Raw genomic sequence first — 22,626 nt, 5'->3', positions numbered from 1 at the left:
CTCAGAATTTTAATATTTACAAAATTAATGAGGTAATAATACAAACAGAGAAATAGTTATCTTTTCCATAACTGAATAAACCAGCTGTTCTCAGAGGAAAATAAAGACCCCAGAACATTTTGAAACTAGAAATGTGGCAGGGTCCGCCACATATAAACAAAGTAAAACAGTATGAAATGAACATGTTCAATATCAAGTTGATTAACCAGTGAGTGATGTTTCATCACTACACGATCTGCTGCAGCAGCGCGGTAAAGAGTTAAAACTTCCCACATCTGAGCCATAATCTCCGACTGCACTTGAACGCAGCAGCAGCAGCGCTCAGCCACAGAGCGTGCTGCTGTCAACCTGCGTCTGCAGCCAGCAGGGCCCCGCTGCACATCACACACCACACACCACACACCGAGGAGGCAAACACACACTCTGAGCTTCTCCACCAGCGGGTCCATTGGTTCATACCCGCAGATGGATGGAGACGCAGGTGCAGCGCCGGGGGTTTGAAGCCATTTGTCTCACTGGGGGAGGCTGCGCCGCTGTTGTTTGTTGTCACTTCCGGGCGAGCCAGTCGGTGAATTAGCAGATCACATCGCCGGTGAGGAAGAAGAAGGAGGAGGAGAAGTTCCTCGGCATCGATGCTTCGTGCGGGCAGGATGGAGGAGTTCGTCACGGAGGAAGAGGAGCCGTGGTACGACCAGCGGGACCTGGAGCAAGGTGAGCCACCCTTTTCTCCCACGATCTAACAATGCCTCCATCCACAGTCCCTGCACCCCGGGGTGAAGGGATCCCTGCAGGAGGAGGAGGAGGAGGAGGGGGTGGATGGTTGCATCTATTGTCAAACACTTCATGTCACACTTTCATTTCATTTCTGTGGAAACTGTGATGTCTCTGCCTGTCCCTGTCTGTCTCTGCCTGTCTCTGCCTGTCCCTACCCTTCATCTCTGATCTCCTGCTCTGCCAATTATTTTGATCTTGTCAGTGGTGTTTCCCAGAATAGTCCTGCTGTCTGACTGAGTGAACGTTGCTGTTTGATCGCAGCGCTCATCTCCTCCTGTAGTTCCTCTTTTGTGTTCAATCCATCCCACTGTATTCCCTCTGGAGATCTGTGGGATGTGAGAGCACTGGGAGGTAGTGACATCATTCGGTGTGTGTGAGGCCAAAATGCAGAAAAAATGGACAGAGCTCAGACTACAGCCTGTATATCCTGTTGTTTGTCTGTGTAAAACTGTAAAATCTGAGTGGGAAGTGATGTCTGTGACCTCAAATGAACGTGGAAGGCAGAGGCACAGAGTCTCCTAAGTGTTTTCTCCTCCACTTCCTGTGCTGCCTCCACGGTGGGATGCTGCGTCTCCTCGGTAATGACTTAAAAGGATGCACTCTCGTGCATCTCCGAGGAGAGATGTGCGTCCTCCTGCAGCTCTGGCCTGAGCATCAGCCCACCCCCTGATTACCTGCTGACCCAGAGAGCTAAAGCAGCTTTGTGTCTCGTCATAGTCAGAGAGAGGCAGGTGGATTCAGCTCTCTCTCTCTCTCTCTCTGTGTGTGTGTGTGTGTGTGTGTGTGTGTGTGTGTACAGTATGTGTGTCTGTATCTCATCTCACCATTTTTCAGCATGCAGCCTGAAGTCATTAAGCCCCTGGCTGATCTGATTAGGGAGCCCCAGACCAGACCTCCTTAGCCGGGATCAGAGATTCCAGGCTTCGGGGTCAGATTGCAGACACAACTGCCAAACGAGCTCCATCCTGCACAGCGCACGCACGCACAGTCGGCCTCGATTTTGCCCCAGAAATGATGCTGTTACGCAACGTGTCGTCTGCCAGCTCTGAGATTTCGGTGACCCCTGTTTTCATTATGATCTGGCAAACGTAGGATGGTGTGCGGCGTGGTGATGATGTCATGTCCACAGCCGAGGCCTCATCTGATTCACGCATCGAGGAGCATCACATGGATGCACGTGCGGAGAGCAAAATGCACAAATGCGGTGATGTATTTCTTCGACATGGCCTCGCATCTGAAATTACATAACTGATACTCGGCACGTGTCGGCCCCCCGGGGGAGCAGAAACGCCGTTGCGACTGAGTTGAACCTCGGGGTGTGCAGGCTGGCCGTGCTCTCCCCCTCACACACTCCCCAACTATTAGCTCGTTATCGCTCGGCAGTTCAGACCGGTGCTGTGTTATCAGTTCTGCATTGTCGAGACAGGAAGTAACAGCCTGTCTCTGCGAATGTAGCGACGCAGGCGCTTACAGTGTGACCTCGTGATGCTTGTTAATGATATCAAGCTGAGGGGGCTCCTGCTGGACTGTGTGTGGCAGTTTACACACGGACACACCGACTGTAAATCATCTCTAATCTCACTTGATGCTGCATGTGTGTGTGTTCCTGTCACCGCGGTGATGAAACGCTGCATTCTTGTCCAGGACTGGATGTCAATGGCTCTCTGTTTCCTTCCCATCGTTCTCCAGTGCCGTGTTGTTATGGGCTCTAAGTATGCAGAGCCAGCAGGATTCTGCTCCTCCTCCTCCTCCTCCTCCTCAGAGCAGCTAGGTTTCTTTTCACCAAAGCAGATGAATAATGTATGCTTCAAGCTGTGTTGTAAAATAACAGCAGCTTGTGAGGGTGGCCCCCAGTTTGCAGGTGGCTACAGGTTTGCGTCGATATGATCTGATGATCGCATGAAGTGAAGTCCTGTGCTCCACCACTTTCTGCTGTTTACCTCTGTTCTTCTCTTCTTGGCTCCCGTCAGACCTGCACTTGGCAGCCGAGCTCGGCAAGACGCTCCTGGAACGCAACAAGGAGCTGGAGGACTCCCTCCAACAGATGTACATCAACAATGACGAGCAAGTGCACGAGATAGAGGTACGCCCGTTTCATCGGGGCAGTGCTTTCACGCGCGTCCTAGTTGAAACAGCTGGCAGAAAATCGGCGTCGTTGAGTTTGTATCGAGCTGATTGCTGGAAAGCGTGCAGCGCTCGGAAGGGAAAATAAGAGATTATTCAGCGAGCATGAAATGAAATGCAAAATGAGTGAATTTGTCACCTCACCACAGCTCAAAGACTCCACTCGTTAGTCAGAGGCCTGGAGACGCACGACAGGAAGCACATCAAACACAAACACACACCAGCTTAAATTAATTAACATTTCTATATCCTGTAGACCTGCAGCCAAATACACACATTTACATCATAGTGCATTTACTAAAAATAAGTGCATTCAACCCCCATAGAAACGAGAGCTACATGCTACATGCTGAATTTACACTGTAGAATTTGATTCTTAACCTTTTTGTCTGATAGTTTGCATTCGTACTATTGATAATTTCATCTATTACTTTTAGCTGACAGTTGATGCATTATTTTAAGCTACTTCAACAATTATCATTACTTCTAGCTAACTGTGTCCACTGTATATCCATTTCTTTAGCAATTTCAACCATTTTCCATTCAGCCTTTGCTTAGCCATTTCAGCTGTTTCAGCTATTTCATTCATTTCAATTTAGCTAACTGTTTCAACAATCTGCTAACTATTGAAACCATTCATCCATTACTGTTAGCTAACTATTTCAAACATAGTTTTTTTAGGTTACCATTTATTACGTTTAGCCACTTCAACCGTTGACTTTCAGCTATTTGAACCGTTTACTAATTTAGCTAATTCAACCATATATTTTACATTTAGATGAGTCTTTCAACCGCTTACTTCTTTTAGCAATTTCACCATTTACGTATTACTTTTTTGTTACGTCAGGATTTATCTATTAGCCTACTTTTAGCTATTTCAAACATTTATCTATTACTTTAAGCTAACTTTTTAACCATTTATCCATTATCTTTACTCTTTAAACAGATTTCAATATTAACCTCTCCTCCCCTTGCAGTACCTGTCCAAGCAGCTGGAAATGTTGAGGGAAATGAACGAGCAGCACGCGAAGGTGTATGAACAGCTGGATGTGACGGCCAGAGAGCTGGAGATCACCAACGAGAAACTGGTGCTGGAGAGCAAGGCCTCGCAGCAGAAAATAGACAGGTGAACATCAGCCTCAACAGCTTCTTCTACTCTAAATCATACAATGAAGGAAAACAAGAACGCAACACAGATTACGGATCTTTAAAAGGTTGTGTGAAGCCGGGCCGAGAGGAGGCTGGTACATCGATGTATCATAATACCATTAAGTAGCTTTGTAATGTACGCTGCTCCACATTTTTGCTGAAGTTACAACATTTGTTTGTTTACAGGCCACCCCGTCCACCTCAGCAACTTTAAAGCTCTTTACACTTTTTCCGTCTTTAGCGCTTACATAATGATAATCAGGGATCAAAGTTCTTTGCAAATCATATTACTGGTCTGAAGTCTAAAAGTAGTTTCAATGGCTGCCTCTGTCCTCTGTAAATCTGCTGCTTCACATTCTTTGTTTGGTAACAGTGACTCACCGTGGCTTTGAGAACAGTGTGCTGAACAAAGACAGAATTAAGTCACCTCAATCATGACGTAAGGAGCACTGAGCAAACATTTGTGTGTGTGTGTGTGTGTGTGTGTGTGCACAGGTTGATGGGCACCATGCACACCTTGCAGAGTCAGGTGGACAGTCTGACAACTCGGGTGGAGGAGCTGCGCACCCTGGAGGAGCTGAGGGTCCGCAGGGAGAAGAAGGAACGGCGCAAGACTGTCCACTCCTTCCCCTGCCTGAAGGAGCTCTGCACTGCGCCAAGGTCACCAACTGTTGGGAGTTTGTTTGCACCGGGACGCACCCACGCTGTAGTCGGGTTCTGTTGTCTCTTTATCCTATTCACACAGATTACTATGTTGCTAATACCGGCTGCATACAATCCAGATGAACTGATTGCTCTGCAGGATGCGTGTGGGTTTATAAAAGAGATTCTTCTGTAATTATCAGACTTCAAACCCCTTCGTGTCGACTTCACCGTCTCTGCAGTTTCTGCTCTCTGCCTTTGTGTCGACTGCAGTAATTGGTATAATCTCCTGACTCACTGCAGGTTTTATAAAGCCTTTACAGAACACCACAGTTGCTGCGCTGATTGGATGACTGTGCAGTTGTAAAGTATTTCACAAATCATGCTTTAAATCCAGATCACTAAGCGATGTGACACTCGTTTCTTTCAGGTATGAGGATGGTTTCCTGTTGGCCAACCCGGGCAGTGTGGACCTCGCGGAGAGACAGCCAGTGGAAGAGGAGAACGATCGGCTGAGGGACATCGTCTCCTCCCTGCGTGCAGCCATGGCCACAGAGCGGTCCAAGAGGGAGTGCGCTGAGCAGGAGTGTGCCACTGTGCTGCAGGAGTTCGAGCGCCTGGAGCAGCGTCTCTTGGGAGCTGAGGGCTGCCAGCTGCGGGTTCAGGAGCTGGAGGCTGAGCTCCAGGAAATGCAGCAGCTGAGGAAGTCCAGGATGTGTCTGATTGGGAACATGGAAGACGGCCTAGAGACGCTGCTTAACAACGGCCCTGAGACGGACACCCCAGAGGACGACACAGGGCTGGATGAGGGATGTGAAGGAGAGGGCGCGGGGCAGCAGGGAGGCCCGGTGAGGAAGAGCTGCAGCGACACGGCTCTGAATGCCATCTCGGCCCGCGACGCCTCAGGCAGGCGCCAGGGCAGCTACGCCCTCCACGCCAACGGTGTGCGCAAACGTGGCATGTCCATCCTGCGGGAGGTGGATGAGCAGTACCACGCCCTGCTGGAGAAGTACGAGGAGCTGCTGGGGAAGTGCCGGCGTCACGAGGAGAGCCTGTGCCACGCCGGGGTGCAGACCTCGCGGCCCGTCTCCAGAGATCCCTCCATGAAGGAGTACAGCATGGTCTCAGCGGGGCCTTCGACATCGGGGGCCGTCGCTACACCTCCAACGCCTCCTCAAACTCCCTCCACCCCGGAGGCCCTGGAGGGGATCAGCAGGCAGGTGGAGCAGGTGGACAAGCGGCTGAGCCAGAACACGCCGGAGTACAAGGCCCTGTTCAAGGAGATCTTCTCCCGCCTGCAGAAGACCAAGAGTGACTTGAACTCCACCAAGAGCAGGAAGGGGAATAAATGAGCTGCTGCTGCTGCTACAGGATCTGAAAACAGTGACTTAATCTTAATTTACCTCACTGTTTTGAAGGTGTCTTGTCTTACACTGAACCACTCATGACCTCATGGGGGGGGGACGCCTGTAGTCAAATTATGCACAGTCTTAGCAGTGGACGCCTCAAGGAAGGAATCTGGGCTGATTTATTTGAAACTGCCAAATGTTATATTTCACTACAAGGATGGGAGATCATTGATGTGGATGAAATGCCTTTTTTCTGAGTGACAAGTAATCAGAATGGACGGTTTTGTTTGTATCTTAGGAGAGTCTAGTGTGTGACGTAGTGTTTGTGATCGAGATGTACCGATGCAGAAATGACTTAACTGTTACCGTTTGTTTTTTATTTATGGAGAATAATAATTGAGACAAGTGATTAATATAAGAAAAGAGAAAAAAGGGCCACTGGCTTTGAAATTACTTACAGCATTTAAAGCATGTATCTGTCTAATAAACACTAAGTGCTAAATTAGTCTTTAAAAGCAGGTTCGAAACTAAATGACTCAAGCTTCTGACCGGCTCGCATTTTTGAATTTGTTGGATGCTACAAATCCTTCAAGACAGCTGCCAAAGTGTTCTGTTTGTAAGTGTTTGATGGAGATTTGTTTACTTACATGATTTATTCCAACTCATCTGGAGGAGGCGACTTCTCTGTGGTGTTTGTACAGCATGCATTACAAGCTGCAGGGGAATGATCTCTGTTTCAGGGATTCGATCATTTCATACATTATCAGTTCTGCACTGTGCTATCCTGTAGTAGGCCATTTCAAATGTTTTCTGTTAATTAAAGTAACAAATAAAGATCATGGTCGATATATTTCTTAAGAGCTCAGGGAGGCAAAGAAAAAAAGACAACGGGACACACTCAGGCCCAGTCTGAACACTTTAATGTGAACACAGGAGATCAGTAAACTGTAGGTAATACAAGTAGCACACATCGAGTCAAACCCAATTCGCAGACAGAAACATCAGTCCCGTGACAGCTGAGTGAAGCTGCAGAAACAGACTTCATCACATATTTATGGAGTGAATAAAAAAAGAAAACACGTTCACATGGCAGGATGTGTTAACCCACTGATGTCTGGTTATGGACTGATGTCTCTGTTCTGGTTTAAAAGTCAACAGACAACGTTTCATCTCACTGATATTGAGCACAGAGTGCTACTGAGTCAGCAGTAGCAGCATGTGGTTGTAAGAGACCGGAGGCACAGTCAGAATTTGTCAACTTGAGTAATGCGAGGTGAGCGGTTTAACAGCGCTTGGGTTCCAACTAAGATGACACCTCGGACGCACTGGAAGTTACAGCCTCAGGGACTAGAGAGGTGACAAAAAGCCGTCGGTGCAGCCTGGACTCATATTTACAGTTGTTGTAAATGATCTAAAAACAACTGAAAAGATCTGATGTTTAGAAAACTACAAGTGCTGCGATGAAAAAGGTGTTTGTCAATGGAGATAATATGATCGACACCGACATGTTACGGTTTTACAAATCATCAACCCTGAAATAAAGGTGTTAAAAGTCCTGATGCCCTGTCCATGTATTACAAGTATTGTTAAAAACAGGCTCACATGATGGTCTGGCAAATATAATCTGAAGGCAAATGGCTCAGCTGGGTCGTCTATTTCTTAAGGGTTCTTGTTAAGGCCACGTGGCTGCTAAATTAACTGCCAAAATACCCTGATCATGAGAGCAACAGCCACACCTAAAGTCAGGGGTCATAAGGGGTTAGAGGTAATTTTTTTCCCCCCGTTCTCTCAGCAGACTTTGTCGGGTGCTACGTCATTTGAAAAAAGAGGTGGCCTGAATTCCAAATAATTTACCAAGACCCTGGTACAAATAATCTGCTCAGCGGCTTTAGGAGGGCTGCGTCCAAGAGTTGTGTCCAGCAATGAATACTCAATGAGTGTACAGTGGCCACGCACATACAGCACTACTGCTTCCTGTACAATGCTTTCAAAGGCAGATCACGGTAATCGTACAAAATAGAGAGGAGCGAAAAGGGGGGAAGAAAAGAAAGCAGAAAAGAGAATCACATAGTTCATCCGTTACCAGGTAATATTTTTTTTTTTTACTTATTTCTCTTTTTATAAACAAACCATAACCGCAAAATCTGGATTGTGCACGTTGTTTGCTTTCTCCAATTTAAAGATTTAATACTACAACAGAAGGGCGGGTGCAAACAAATAAAGCGTTAATGATGGGAGGAATGATGAAGTGATTGGAATTTAGAGCGAGAAAAGGAAACGGGTGGAGAAGAGAGCTGGTGTCAATGGACGGAGAGAGCAAAAGCTTAAATCAACACATAATCCAGAGACGGATCCAGACAGAAAGAATGGAATGACAGCAAGACGACGAAAGAGGGACAAAATCACGGTGGCGAGGAGGAATCAATCTTTCCAGTCTTTCTTGATAGTGAGGGACCACTCCCAGGAGAGATGATCGTGTTTGTCGTCATCGGTGAACTTGGACTTGACGGTGTAGCAGCCGCGGGCGATCATCCCTTTGGGCGACTCCTCCAGGGGGGTGAGGAACTCGTGTTCCGTCGGTTTGGGCCCGTAGCTGCCAACCATGTACTCCGACTTGTCAACTGTGCACCAGAGAGGGAGAGAAGAGGGGTTGTGAGAGGCTTCTTGAAGATACTGTGCACACCCTAGTTTCTTGTTCGCAACTTCTGCTCTGTTGTAGCCATTTATAATGTTGCCTATGCTACAAACTAGAGAAGGCAATTTCTGGAAAAAACTGGTGGGCTTTATAGGTTTTATTTATTGCCGTTTCCACAAGTTTCTAGTCTTTAAGCTATGATGGCTGACTTTTTAGTCTTCTCATCAAACTCAAAGAAAGACAGCAATTAAACATATTTCCTTCATGTTTGACGATCCTACATTACAATTCAATGTCCAAATTCATGTGAGGAATGGCAGTGATGAAATGAAATCATCGTCTTACCCTTTACTCCTTTCCTGAAGGACGTCTGAATATACTTCAGGCCTGACACAATCTCCTTGTTGACCTGCAAAATGCAACATGCATTATGTATTGTTGAACAGTTTCCCATGACAGTAACATGTCCATGCCTCCAACAGTCCAATGAGACAAACAGGGAGGAATCCTGGGATTGACAGAGACCAGACTCTCTTACCTTGAAGCTGATCTTCATTCTGTATTCGACTCCCTCCTTCAGCACGAATGGAGTCTTCTTGAAGTTATCCAGGTCTCCTGGAAGGGAACACAACATGTAAACAAAAGTCAAGTGACTGAAGACTTTCAAGCTCTGTAACTTACGGTCAGTTTGAAGCAACATGCAAGCATTTCACCCTGAATCATAAAAACAAATTTAGGAGACATAGGGATTTTATGTTGTAGTCTTACTAGAAATGAATGACTTCAAAAATCATAAAGTTATTGTTTTTAACAGCCTGCAGTAATGATACTGACCACCAGGGGGTACAGTACCTAAAGTGAGCACAACTCTCCTGCTCTGTTCTGGCTCAGTGTCCACTGAGGGAGGGCATGAGTGCCATCAGGAAATGGCTCATTAACCCACTTAAACAGGAGTCAAGTCATTATTAATTAGCAGAATAATGACCCAGCAGGTAATTTGGTCTACATCTGCACACAAGGATGGGAGTGATTACTGTTGACAATTAGTGTTGCTAACAGTTCATTCTTCCAGTGTGTCTGCTGTAAGGAACGACAGCTGCATAAATGTGGACTTCTGTGCAGCAAACGTTCAGATTTCAACTTATGAGTGATGCGTTTTCACAAACCAAACTGTTGCAGAGTTTTAAAACACCATGTTTGCTCTACTCACCCGTCAGGTCCAGGATCAGAGGGGCTGGCGCTGCCTCACACAACAAAGTCATTTTCGTCACCTGGACGTTGGGCAGGCTGGGATCTAAGACAGAGGGAAAGGCATCCAACATTATGAGATCATTCAATAATAGCACCTGAGAGAATCCAATTTAGCAAAAAGGAAAGTATCTCATCAACCGTAGTTTCTTTTTATTCTAACAGTATCGCTTTTCCCCCAAACGCCTCACTAGTTAGATTTTAAAATAGATTGATATATGTTATTATATTCAACTTTGAAGTTTTAATTCTAACAATAAAACACTACAGTACTTTAGTCTACTCGGCCTCGGAAACGTCTACAGCCCTCTGAGGGAAAATGTGTGGACTAACCTGGTTATTAATAGCACAGCTCTGATAACCTTATAAACTCCAGGCTGCGGCCGGGTCGCTTTCCCACCTCTGAGGTGTTTTCCTGAGGGTGTCAGGATACGCTTTAGCTGAACTATTCAAATTCAGTAATACTTCATGATTTCTTTTAAATCAATATTTCAGTGATGATGGTTGGTTGGTCTAGTCTTTATCACAAAAGCAAGTATTGCAAAATATCTGCTAATCTCCAAACAATCTTCTGGTTCACAGAATGTGTAGTCATACCGTGAGTTCTGTGGAAATGACAAAAGTTAAAACCTACAAATAATCATTTACTTTCCATATTTGGATATGATCTGATGTCTTTGTGCAGTGTTAAGGTCAGTCATTCAAAACATTTGAATTAACCTGGACCTTAAAATGTACCTATAAGAGCAGATACTGTTCAAATACTCTCAATATACAACACTAATCCCCCCCCCCCCCCTTTTTTTTCTATTTTACAAAAGCCATATGTCTGAAATGCAAGTCTTAAAGCAAATGTCTGTCTACAGACCTCTGTAAGGGCTTTACCTAAATAAAATGACAGTATAATATAAACAAAAATGAATTAATCAGACACCTGACCAAGAGTATGACTCAATTATTTGATGTCAAGTTTTCAACAGTCTGAGTAACTGAATTGTTTTCACAACAAATAACTGCCGTCATTATTGGTGCTATTGGTAGTGTAAACACACTTAACTGACTTTACCTGCTGTTGGAACACGTACGCATACAATACTATGAGTGACTACAATAGATAGAGTGTGTAGCTGTGTGCTTATCTTAAGCTTTCTTAAAAGGACATTTACACTGTTGTTCTGATCATAAGAGTTACTCAGCAGAGCACTTACCCGCTGCAACCGCTGGGTTACCCAGCAGTGCCTCCTTGTACTTGCGCAGGCTCTCATCATCTTTGTCCAGTTCCTGGATCTCCTGTAAGCTCTTCTGGGCAGGAGGCTTGTAGTTGACTGAAGTGGTGCATTCTTCGTTGGCTGCTGCAATCTCTGCCAGCTGCTCTGGTGTAGGCTCCTGCTCTGCCATCGTGCTCTAATCACAGTAAGAAAGTGACAGCAGAGAGGGCTGGTTAGACGACAGGGGAAATAAAGTGATAAGGACAGACGACATGAGTCCACTTCCCTTTTTGCCCTCGGATTTAATGAAATCTGACTTAGGCAGCTTGGTTATTAGTCTGCCAGCTGGATGATCATTATGGATTACTTATCCACAGTGAAACCTCAGTGAACTTTCACCTGAGCGGCTCTTACAATGTAAAGCAGCAGTTCATGGAGGAAGAGCCTGCTCCTCTTATTGTCTGTGTGTCACGTATTCATCCTGATATTTTCAGTGTGATTTGCTGACGTTTGGAGATACTTCCTGTAGCATAAAGGAACTCGCAGTGTGAAAACATTTAAAGGCAGCAACTCTGTCCAGACAGAGTGACAAGGTTAAGGGTGACGATCCGCAGACATCGCTGTGAATAGTTTTTTTTCCATGCGCAGACAGCAGCTCACTAGACAACAAAAGATTTCTCAGTAAAATAAAAAAAGTTCACAATAGCTGGGTGTGGATTGTCATGGGTAGCGTGGACATTATTTTTAGGTGCGCAAAGATCTTGAGAGCTCAGTTCACATGACCTGAGAGTGACAGTTGGCGACGATAAGGCACTTGGATTTTGTGTGATTTTTGTATTGCACTGACTGAAGTTGGACTGGTGCTTATTTGCACCTGAATGTTAAAACCTTGAAACCTGTATTGAAATTATTGTGCTCGTTCAGAACCTTGAGCTTCCATTTTGAATTATTTTTTTTAATTGTTTTACCGTCTTTCGTTTTAAACTCATGTCAGTAGGGTTGTAACAGTATCTTATTTTCATTGTATAATAGAAAATATTAACAATATTACAGTACAACATATTTATTATCTGTCACAATTACCGTTAAATTAATAAAAACAAGGGTTTTTTTGGGTTGACCCAAAGCTTTATTATGATCCACAAGATATGATGTCCTCACAGATATTAAACCTGATATAAACTTGAAATATATGTAAATTTAATAACACAGTAGAATCCAATAGGTTGGATATGCAAATGTATATGCTATGATAACCGAACATTTTCATACCAAAGTATACCTGAACAACTGCATCCCTACATGTCCTGACATTTGTTTATGTTAACTGACTGTACTACAGTACAGTATTGTTATTTCAAACAGTTTCTTTGAATTTACAGAACAAATTACTTTGTCGTGATCTGTGCTGTTAGTAAAAATAAAATGACTATTTATTACTGGGATGGAGAAGATTTTGGCATTATCCCACACCCCACAAACATACACAACTGCTTTTCACACTGCACGTCAAAGGGAGCTGTTAGCCCTAAGAAAGCTTTCACACTGGCATGATCCAATGGACATTTAACCCAGGGCTAGTAGATGTGCAGAGCCCCATGTTAAAAATCTGTGTAAAGAGCCAACATTTTCCCAGAGTCACTTCTTAGCCTTGGGCTAAGGACAGCCCTCTGACATACAGCAGAGACCGGTGGTCTGAAAGCTTATCTGGGCTCCAGGGCTTCTCTCTCACTCGTCTCCCCTCCATACCACAAACTGCTGCCAGACAACAGAAAAACAGCAGTGCTAATGTGGCTATCTACACCCAGCTGCACCGTCACACCAGTCACTACTGATTAGGATTGCGAATGCTGATTCTGAGCAGGGAACGACACACAAACGTGGTGAGATCATCTTCGTTTTCGGAGAACATAGAGGCGCTTAGAGGACTCTACAAAACTCGATTGCTGCTGTGGAGCCGTGGAAAAAGCACTATCTATTAACATATGGTGCACATATGTTGGGCAAAGCAATACATAGCTAATCAACACCTGACAAAGCCAAGAGGCAGCTGGATGACGGTGCTCTCATAACACTGTTCTGTGTGGTCTGTTCTCCACTTGTCCTCCATGTAGTCCTCACACAGCAGTCTAATGGTGTTTGAGTTAGTAAATGCTTATCAATACAGCACTTTCCTGATGCAGGCAATAATAGACAAAGCTGTTGATGTGTTATGAGGAGAACTGAGACTACTTAGTGATCAAATAAGCAACACACCAGAATTAGCTTGTGGTCAGGTCACATTTAGTTTATAGTTATTCAATCTGACTTGTTTTTTAAACCATTGAGGAAACATTCCTCTCAGTCAGCAGGCAACTACGCCCTAAAACTTCTCATCCTGAATGTTTTCGACATTCTCATGTCGAAAAAAACCCCAACTTCCTGTATCTGAAGTCAACAGAGCATGAAGCCATGCTCTCAAGTAGAGTTGTAATAAGTGCCAATTAATCATTAATTTATAATTTTTGCTTGTCTCAGCTTCTTAAATGTAAAAAAGCTGCTTTTCTTTGTGATTTAGTAAACGTAGAGTCTTTGGGTTTTGGACTGTTGGGTGGACAAAAAGAGCTATTTGAAGACGTCACTTTGGGCTCTGGGAAATTGTGATGAGCTTTTTTAAAATCTCTTGATATCTTATAGACTAAACTTATGGTGAAAATAATCATTAGTTGCAGTCCCTACCTTCAAACTGTAGAAGAGGAATGTATAACTGAAGAAGAAAACTGTATCCTTATGTTAAAGAGCTAAAACAATAGATCGGTGCTTGAATATCAAAGATCAAACCTGTGTACAGAAAAAACAAACAACCCTGAAGCCAACCTAAAGTTAGCATCAGTTATCCCTACCTGCATTTGTTAGCTCAGTTTCATAGTCAGTGTTAATGTGAGTTACGTGACTTAACGCGAGTTAAAGGCCAACATAAATCAACGCAGGCAAGCTAACAAATCAGTATAAAGCAAACACACGAGAAAAACACCAGATGATCAACAATCGTAACTGATGACATGCTGTACAAGGGTGGAAACTCTGCAAAAATAATACCCCAACACAGGATTTACAATCTGAGGAACGACAATAAATCACTCTAGTGCAAACACAAAAACCTGTTTCTGTGGCCTTCCAACTAACCCTCATCTCTGCTCTATTGTGTCTGCCATATATAGTTGGGTGTTAGCCAAGCAGGAACTGAGAATGCAGCTCCGATTTTCCAAATGGGACTGCTGTCAGTCCATTAAAGCACAAATTCCCAGTCTGCCAACAGCAGGCTTTTGGCCGGTCAGCTGTGTGTGAGTGTTTCTGGTTGGAGAGAATGAGTGAGAGGCTCCTTGTTTCACACAGAGAGAGAGAGAGAGAGAGAGGCAGGAAAACAAGAGCAGATAACACAACAATGCCGTCATATCATTCTTTAAGTATCAAGGAACAGGTTGTTTTTCTCACTTCCTCTACTGGGTTCTTATTGTGCGAGCTGTCTCCTGCAGCAAGCTGCACTACGAATGCAGTGTGCCAAGCTGTCACAGGAGGAAGAGCCTGGTCCTATTATAAATACTGCATTATACACACTGTACTTATGAAGTTCCTAAACAAACAGGGGGCTTATAGTAGTTACAGTAGTTGGCTACACTGAAAGTGAATGGAGTATAAAGATGCAGGGCTTAAAGAGGAAATCTACTTATTTTACACATGAATGTGTGTTTACAGGTCTCAGGCGGCATTACTGCTTTTGTTTAAAAAGTTGTATTAAGCTGGCTCCAGAGAAAGCTGTGAAGATTGATAAATTGCCTCGAGTGACGTCACTTGAATCAGCTTCAGTTGGGGATGAAGACTACAAGTTAGAAAATGAAAAAACCTGGTGATGGTAAAGTCAATACAGGTTACAGATTTACAGATTTGCTGATCAGATAGTGTAAAAATAATCATTAGTTGCACCCTGGCTGGATTTAAGAAATGTATTTTTCCACCTTGAAATGTAACTTTCATTATAAGTTTATCAAAATTCAACTCTTCTTGCATTATCTCTCATGAGGACCCTGATAAGGATCTACTCCTCTCCACAGTGCAAGCAAAGCGAAGGGTTTCCCACACTAAGACTTTACTTGAGCAGGCTGCCAAAGTATATTTGGCAACCCATTTAGTGGGTAGTGTAGGGTTTTTTGTGTTTCTCTTTAAATCTGTCCAAGAGAACACAACATATTCCCTCAGTTATATTTTAATAGACAAATAAACCTCCCCGTCCCTGCCACTATTACACTGTCATTCTGTAGGAAAAAATGAGGTGTGTTGAAGACGAGTTGTGCAGTGAGTTTAAGTAGTTTAAATAGTTATTGTTGATATCAAAGAGTTTTTATGATGTTCTGGTGCAGCTGCTAGTGTTTACACAACATGAGACCTTTTGCTTCTTTAAGTGTCTCTGAGAAAAAACATGTTTATATTTCTCATGTTAAAAAAAAGGGTAGAGTATCAAAATAAGATCTCACAGTTCAAGGTTCATTCTACAACACAGGGTTGTGCAATGAAAAGCAATCTGTAGTACTTTATGCTACACCAAAAGCAAGAAAAACATTTTTTTATGATAAGTGCGGAGGATGCGTTCAGGGATCTCACAGTCTGAGAAAAGAAGCTGCTTCGTAGTCTGGTGGTAGCGGATACTTCTGTATCCTCCAGACAGCAGCAAGGGGAACGGACTGTGGCTGAGGTAGGTGTTGTCCCATTACTATTTTAGAAAATTCATAAATGATATCCAGTCCTTTTGATGGCAGAGTGAATAACACTGATCAGAAATACAATAGCCAAAATAAATGCGGAAAACTATACCCAAGTTTGAAAACTACAGTGGTTTTCATGAAACAGTGTTTGAGTAGAAGTAACGCTGTATTGACTCGTGGTGAATGATGGGCCTCTTTATAGAGATGCACCAGGGTTTAATTGCTTACTGTGTGCATCAGCCAGTGTTGCTTTCCTGCAGTCTTTCACTGGCAACAACATTGCATAAAAAAATGTTTACGAATGCATTATACAATGCCTGCACACAGCCACATCACTGCGAGATGCCATCTTAACCAAGTATGAAATTGTTGATTCAGCAAATTAAAGGCTCGTGCACTCAGTAAAATGGATTAGTTCTAACAATATTGACGTCACCAACTCATAATGATGCACATTCTTTCTGGCTAACTCTGCTCCAACAATGCGGCCTGTGGCTAACTGGCTACATGCGGAGCTGACGGGGAAAGGCCCTGTCATTGTTCAGCCTGCTGGGAGACAACACACAGGCCAAACAAACACTGGACGTGATGCTGAACCTCTCCACCTCTGTGTCCTGACCTCCACCTGCACAGTCCGGGAGGATAAGCCGTTTGCTTGACAGGGCTCAGCAGCACAGTTTTACAAACACAACAGGCTTGGCATCGGCTGAGGCTTCAGATTAGGTCCGTTCCTTAGCAACACTGCTGAGCTGTAAGATTATAGAAAGTGGGATTATGTCTAATGAGGCATTCAGGGACCGAAGAGGAAAGTGTGTGTGTGTGACGGTGTCATCAAGAGGATTCGCTCGACAGGAGTCATTAGTGTCGTTGAAACATTGCTGAAGATAATTGATCAGTGAGCTCAGTGAGGACCAGGGAATCCCTGTGGGATGATACAGGCTTTATGGAGGGAGGGGGGTTTAGGGCCATGACTCTCCTGTAACATCAGTTTTGCAAAGAGTCTTTCCTGATCTTATCCAACAGTCTGTCTCTCATAAACTTTTGCAGCTGACTGAAATCAAACACTGAAAATGAATAAAAGTTAGTTGACTAACTGGTCATCTTCAGCAGATTAGTAGTGTTTATTTTCTTTTGAGAAATCAGCTATTAGTCATCAGTTATTTGTTGCGTCTCTGGCTTCTGGAGTAGATTCACAACTAAAACTGTGTGTACACACGAACACACAAATATGTATACAGATTCTTTTCAGATTTATAAAAACTGCTCACGCCTGATTCTGTTTTATAAATCTGAGTCACTGTGGCTATGGGTGCACGTGCAGGAGCTTCATTGCCATAAATGGATGTAGAACGGCTCTTAAACATCCGGTTTCACTTCGACACTTTCTGCCTGCTCCACCATCTATTAGACAAGTCAATGTGAAAAATGGCAAAGAAGAAAAAAATACAATTTAACCAGATGTGTTCCTGGTTAAATTGTAATTTGCATTTGTTATGATTACGCATGGCTGTGGCTATTTATAGTGCCTGTAAATCATCATCTTATCATTATTAAACGTCAGAAGGATGATCAATGATTAATGTATAGTTCAGAGTTTACAAATCGCTTCACAGTTCAGGATCAAATTAAAAGTTTGATAACAGGAAAGGAATGGCTCCAATGTAAATAAGCAAAATTATAAAAGTAACCGCTTTAATATTTTAAAATTAAGTTTATAAATGCCGTCTGGATGACATTTCACTGAATGCTTAATTATATGGTTACATCTTTCATTTCCAACTCATCATTTGTCTTAAGAAAAATGTGTATACACCTGGTCTGAAGCACGCCTGAGGGGTTCTTCTTCTCAACACACATTCTTTCTTTAAAAAGAAAAGTTTATGTGGGGCACAAGACGCATGCATGTTTTCTGTGCAAACACACCGTTTATAAATCTGGCAGCAGGTCTATAATTAGCACTACATGTAAGAGCTCCAACTGCATTGAAGGACAACAATGCTGGAGAAACTATTTCAGTTTTGGTTAGAGTCACCCAATTTATTTTGTTTAGCTTAAGCTGAAAAAAAAAAAAAGAAAAGAAATACTACAATAAAGCAATGAATGGCTTGTTTAATTTATTCTAAAAATCCTGACCAGAGACTCTGGTGCCATTGACCACACAGTAGGTTTTACTGGTCAGGCCTTTCAAAGGGAGGAAAACATGAGGACTCAAGTGCAGCAGAGCGAGAGCGACAAGTAGCTGAGCTTGTGCAACATTGTGAACTGAAAACCTTGAAAATAGCCATGCTTGCGACTTTCACTAGAAAGTACACAGCTTCTTTTCTTGCAAGGGATAAACAATTGTATCATATCACAGCCATATGGCAGCCAGAGGACAGAAAATCACGAAATCTGACTTTGTGGTTCGACCAAAGCCGCTGTCGTTGTGCACAGCAGAGCCACCTGTACTGATAACTTGAGAAGTGGAAGTCTTACAGTTGATGATTATCACATGAATTAGTGGTACTAGAGATTGGGCACACTTTAACCTTAGAGACCAAACCAGGTCAACAGGGTCGCTTCACTAACAGTGAGAACTGGCAACCTTTGCGAGGTGACATTTAGCTCTCAGCCTCGCCTCCCTATTGAAGATGTCACCCGCAGATCTATGGCTGCTTTGATGTCTCTGTTGGCCTCTCTCATGCAACACTCAAGTCAGCTGGAGACCTTTGCATCTGTCCCTTTTATCTGCACGATTTCTCTACACTTCAATGTATCCTTGTCATGCTGCTTTAATAAGTAATAAGCTTATCAAGTAGAGTTGCAACACCCAGTCTAATGCAACTGGAGCTGCTGAAGTTAGTACATCCTCCAGCAATGTGACAATGCAGCAGATCCATTGACTTGTATGCAGTTTTGTACACCTACCAAAGCCTAGCAAAATATTAAAATGCTGTTGTACATAGCGTATCTGGATACCGCCCAAGCTTTTACACTTGATGATACAGTGACAAAGTTGCATCTCAGGCTACCACCAAGCCTTTTTTGTCTGTCAAGAATTGGCTGCAAACTTCCTTTTTCAGGCGAGCTTGATGATTCATATCCTTTCAAGCGCTTAAACCACAGACTGCAAAGCTGAAGCACAACTCATCTTCCTAACGTTCCACCTGTGAGGCTAACCCAACCGAATCATTTCTTGAAGACATAATGCAAATGCAAAAGGTAACTGGCAGTGGCTAGATGTTATTTAAGAAGATAAAATCATATAAGGGTTGACCAAGTTGAGGATTTAATGCTGCACATACCAAAGTTTTGAGGAAGTGTTACCGCAAGAGCTGACGCAATATACAGGAACCCAACTTTATCAGAAATAGAGAAAGGGCTAAGAATGAAACAGAAATGCAATGAGATTAAACTTAACGAAGAGAAGGGCTAGAAGATTATTATGAGCTTGTGCTAATTGATTAAGTGCATTGATTAAGAAACAAGATAACGATTGCAGGATGCTCACAGAGTGTGTTGTATCAGTAGAGAAGAGTTATCTGATCGCAACGAAAATTAGCAACAGACAGAGGAGGATGTGAGAGAAAAAGAAACAAAACATGGCGCTATCCCAGGAAGAACCAGAACAAATACGAAGCTTTAAAAATAGCCGGTGAGAAATCCCTGTGTGCGGCAGCAGGAAGCTGCGAGTGAATGGGATAGCCAAGGTGCCAGCTGAAAGGTCAGGGCTTATTCCCCCACTCTGGAGGAGTTTAAGCCACATGCCCAGATTCAGTCTGCCTCCCTGGGCAACAGCCTCAGTGGAGATGACGGGCTCTTCACAGTGCAGAAGTGCAGCTGTATAAAGGGTCTCATCTTACAGGTGGTGTGAACATGTTACATGCAAATTAGGGCTGTACATTTAATCCAAATACTATATCAAAAATCAATATCACCAAGTGCAAGATCGAAATCGCAATCATCAGAAATTGTTTGATAAAGGTAAAATGTGTGACAAAACAGCATTACAATGAAGCACCATAGTACTGCAAAGACGTCCAGGCCTACAAATACGGTTTTCCAGATGTAAGAAAACATATTTGTTTGGTACAGACCCCAAAAAATGTCACTTCGTCAGGATTTTTATCTTTAAAAAAAAATAAATCACAATATGATTTATTTTACCATATCCTGCAGCCCTGGTGATAACCTGGCAAAAATCAGGGGTTTAAAAGTACAAAACAAATTAAAAGTGTATGTCGCCAACTTTTCTCAGCATTGAAGCCCATTTGGTCTGAGAGGATGTGAATCCAAGGCCGCAGTTGGGGCTGAGGAAGACCACACAATGTGTGCGTGTCCCTGCAACTATTCCCCCATGAGACTGAGCTAAAACAGAAGAGGCCACTGACATGGTTCGTCATGGCAGGCTAAGAGAGGGCACCAAATTGTAAGCATACAGATACTGTTGACTCTAATGAGGGCTGAATTACATAGTAAAAAAAATAAAAATGTTTTCTCACATCTGGAGAAAAAGATGCGTGGGCCATGAATCTCTGCAGCACTACAGTGCTTCATTTCATCGCCGTTATTAAAAAATTGCAGCCTGTGATTTTGATAATATTTTGCCTAATTGTACAGCCATTACTCTAACAGAAAAATACATAACTTTAGTGGTCGCCAGAATGAATCAGAGGGAGTTCAAATAGTCATATTGCAGCAGATATTGACTATTTTGAGCATTTGATCTTCGGCGCTGTAGTCAGGATGTACACACTTTCACTTCCATCTGAACACAAGCTAGTTTGTGCAACACTTTTAACAGTTCAGGCATGTGGTTCTGAACTTTGAACTCCTGCTTGAACGCCTTCCAAGCTAATAATACATGTCAGGGAAAAACATACAGTAAAAGCTGTACATGCTGGTTCTTTAGGAGTCAAATATCCCTCCTTAGGATTACTCGAGATCAACCAGCTACAACTACAGAGCCAGAAACTGCAAAATGAGACATCCGGCCTGCTGCACCGCTGCTCATTTCCAGGTGAAGACTGAGCAAATGAAAAGGCAGTGACAGAAATGTATCATCTGAAAGTTTTCCAAATCCTTCAGGGCAGTAAAAAAAAAAAAAATCCTCCAGACTATGTCTCTCTCTCTCACACACACACACAGGAAGGAAAGGGAGGATTCGCGGTTTGGGTGATCTCTTTGAGAAATCATTTATCAGCGCATATTTATCACACAAAAGTGAGTTTCCACTTGAGGCACTTTGGCTCCCAGCAGATGTGATCAATGTGCACTTTGGCGTAAAAGCCCTCAAAAAGCCAAGATGGTGGTTGATTCAAGGTGTGAGCCCTCAAGGCGAATTGAAAAAAAAAATTCCAGGAAGTGGACGAAAATGTTCCTCATGTTCCGCATGACAGCCGGGTCACACACACATTTGAAAGAAACCTAAATTGCTAACTTGAATAAACTTTTGGCTAACTAATCAACGCATCCTGTCATTGTGAGAAATTAAATGCACTGGATGAAATGTTGGGTACCTAACGGACGGCTCGGGCAGCTCAGCTCGGGCTCAACACCCGGAAATGAACTAATGATTGCTTCTTAACTTCTCACCGCCGCCGGATAACTTCATAACCACTTAGCAAGAAATTGGTAGGAATTAGATACACTATTACAACGTATACTATATGACTAACCTATATTTTAAAAAAAAGCCTCGGCCCTGACTCCAGGAAGTTGCTCTTTGCTAAACAAATTCCTCCTTAAATAAACTGACGTTCATGGGGGTAAGTTGCTAATACTTCCTTATTAAGTGCCGACAAACTTGCTAACCGCGCCACATTAGCTCAGATATGTATGTTTAGCGTCTTAAGCGAGTTATTGTTGTAGTTTAACAAGTATTTCATCAACTCTTACCGTTATACCACTGAGAGGCTGGGTCAGTCTCCTGTGAATGGTGATGAGAGGGAGAGAAGTGAAGCGGCAGAGGAAAATCTGAGCCAAGTGCCGCCAACAGAGCGCACAACTTCCGGTGTGTTGCCTTCAAAATAAGAGCGGGTGTTGTTTTTACGGGGCTCCACAGGTGACAATATGTCAGAAAAAGTCGACGTCAGAGTCACACAGATCTTTATACACTCAAAAAAAGTAGATTTTCAAGTTTTTAATTAATGTGAGACTATCATCAGACAATCAGCATTTACTGAAGAGAAGTGTTGCCATTTTATGTCACTTTATACTTCTGCTCTACAGAGCATATAGTATTTTCACTCCATTACACCCATCCACATTTTCATCTATGTATGGTTACTTCTCAGATTAAGATTTTACATGCAAAACATGTGATCATTTTGTAAAATATTAGGCATTGCTATAGATAAAACTACCAACAGTGTATGAAGTAGTTAACTCGGGCTTCATCACTCGCATGTAAAAAGAAACAAAATCTCATGTTAAATAGGCTATATATCATTCATAGACATTGTGCATACTAAGTAATCGGTTTTATTATTCATATCCTATGCGATGATACTTTCTATGTTAAAAAAAGTAGAACATAAAGTACAAATATTTATGCATTTTAGTATCACTGTAAAGGATATATGATTACGTTTTCAACCACAACGAGCGATTTGATGAGACTATAATGTCAGGTGTTTCATTTTTTTTTTTATCCACCAAGAACAAAAGGAAAAAGAAAATTTGCTTTACTTATGAAATCCAGTAAATCCAACCGGAAACTGTGTTTGTTAACATTTTTAACTTTTGTCTTTAGACACGCTTCCGGCTTCTTGCAACAC

General features: G+C 43.0%; 2 protein-coding genes across 2 annotated transcripts; one reads left to right on the top strand and one right to left on the bottom strand.

Moving 5' to 3' along the window:
• Nucleotides 1-264: 264 nt before the first annotated feature.
• cdr2l (cerebellar degeneration-related protein 2-like) lies at nucleotides 265-6,874 on the top strand. The gene is made up of 5 exons (XM_084370922.1): nucleotides 265-711; nucleotides 2,745-2,857; nucleotides 3,876-4,024; nucleotides 4,543-4,707; nucleotides 5,120-6,874. Exons 1-5 carry the CDS (start codon nucleotides 633-635, stop codon nucleotides 6,039-6,041), a joined length of 1,428 nt encoding a protein of 475 aa, XP_084227048.1. The 5' UTR covers nucleotides 265-632; the 3' UTR covers nucleotides 6,042-6,874.
• A 67-nt stretch (nucleotides 6,875-6,941) lies between these two features.
• arhgdia (Rho GDP dissociation inhibitor (GDI) alpha) lies at nucleotides 6,942-21,832 on the bottom strand. Its single transcript, XM_084370923.1, has 6 exons — nucleotides 21,746-21,832; nucleotides 11,130-11,325; nucleotides 9,884-9,967; nucleotides 9,212-9,288; nucleotides 9,019-9,082; nucleotides 6,942-8,659 (listed from the first exon to the last, which is right to left on the bottom strand). Exons 2-6 carry the CDS (start codon nucleotides 11,317-11,319, stop codon nucleotides 8,460-8,462), a joined length of 615 nt encoding a protein of 204 aa, XP_084227049.1. The 5' UTR covers nucleotides 11,320-11,325; nucleotides 21,746-21,832; the 3' UTR covers nucleotides 6,942-8,459.
• Nucleotides 21,833-22,626: the final 794 nt, after the last annotated feature.

The sequence above is a fragment of the Pagrus pagrus genome (assembly GCF_965226575.1).
Source record: "Pagrus pagrus genome assembly, chromosome: 13".
NCBI classification, from domain to species: domain Eukaryota; kingdom Metazoa; phylum Chordata; class Actinopteri; order Spariformes; family Sparidae; genus Pagrus; species Pagrus pagrus.
The sequence above is the reverse complement of the archived record's forward strand: the minus strand, read 5'-3'. Positions and strand labels throughout refer to the sequence as shown.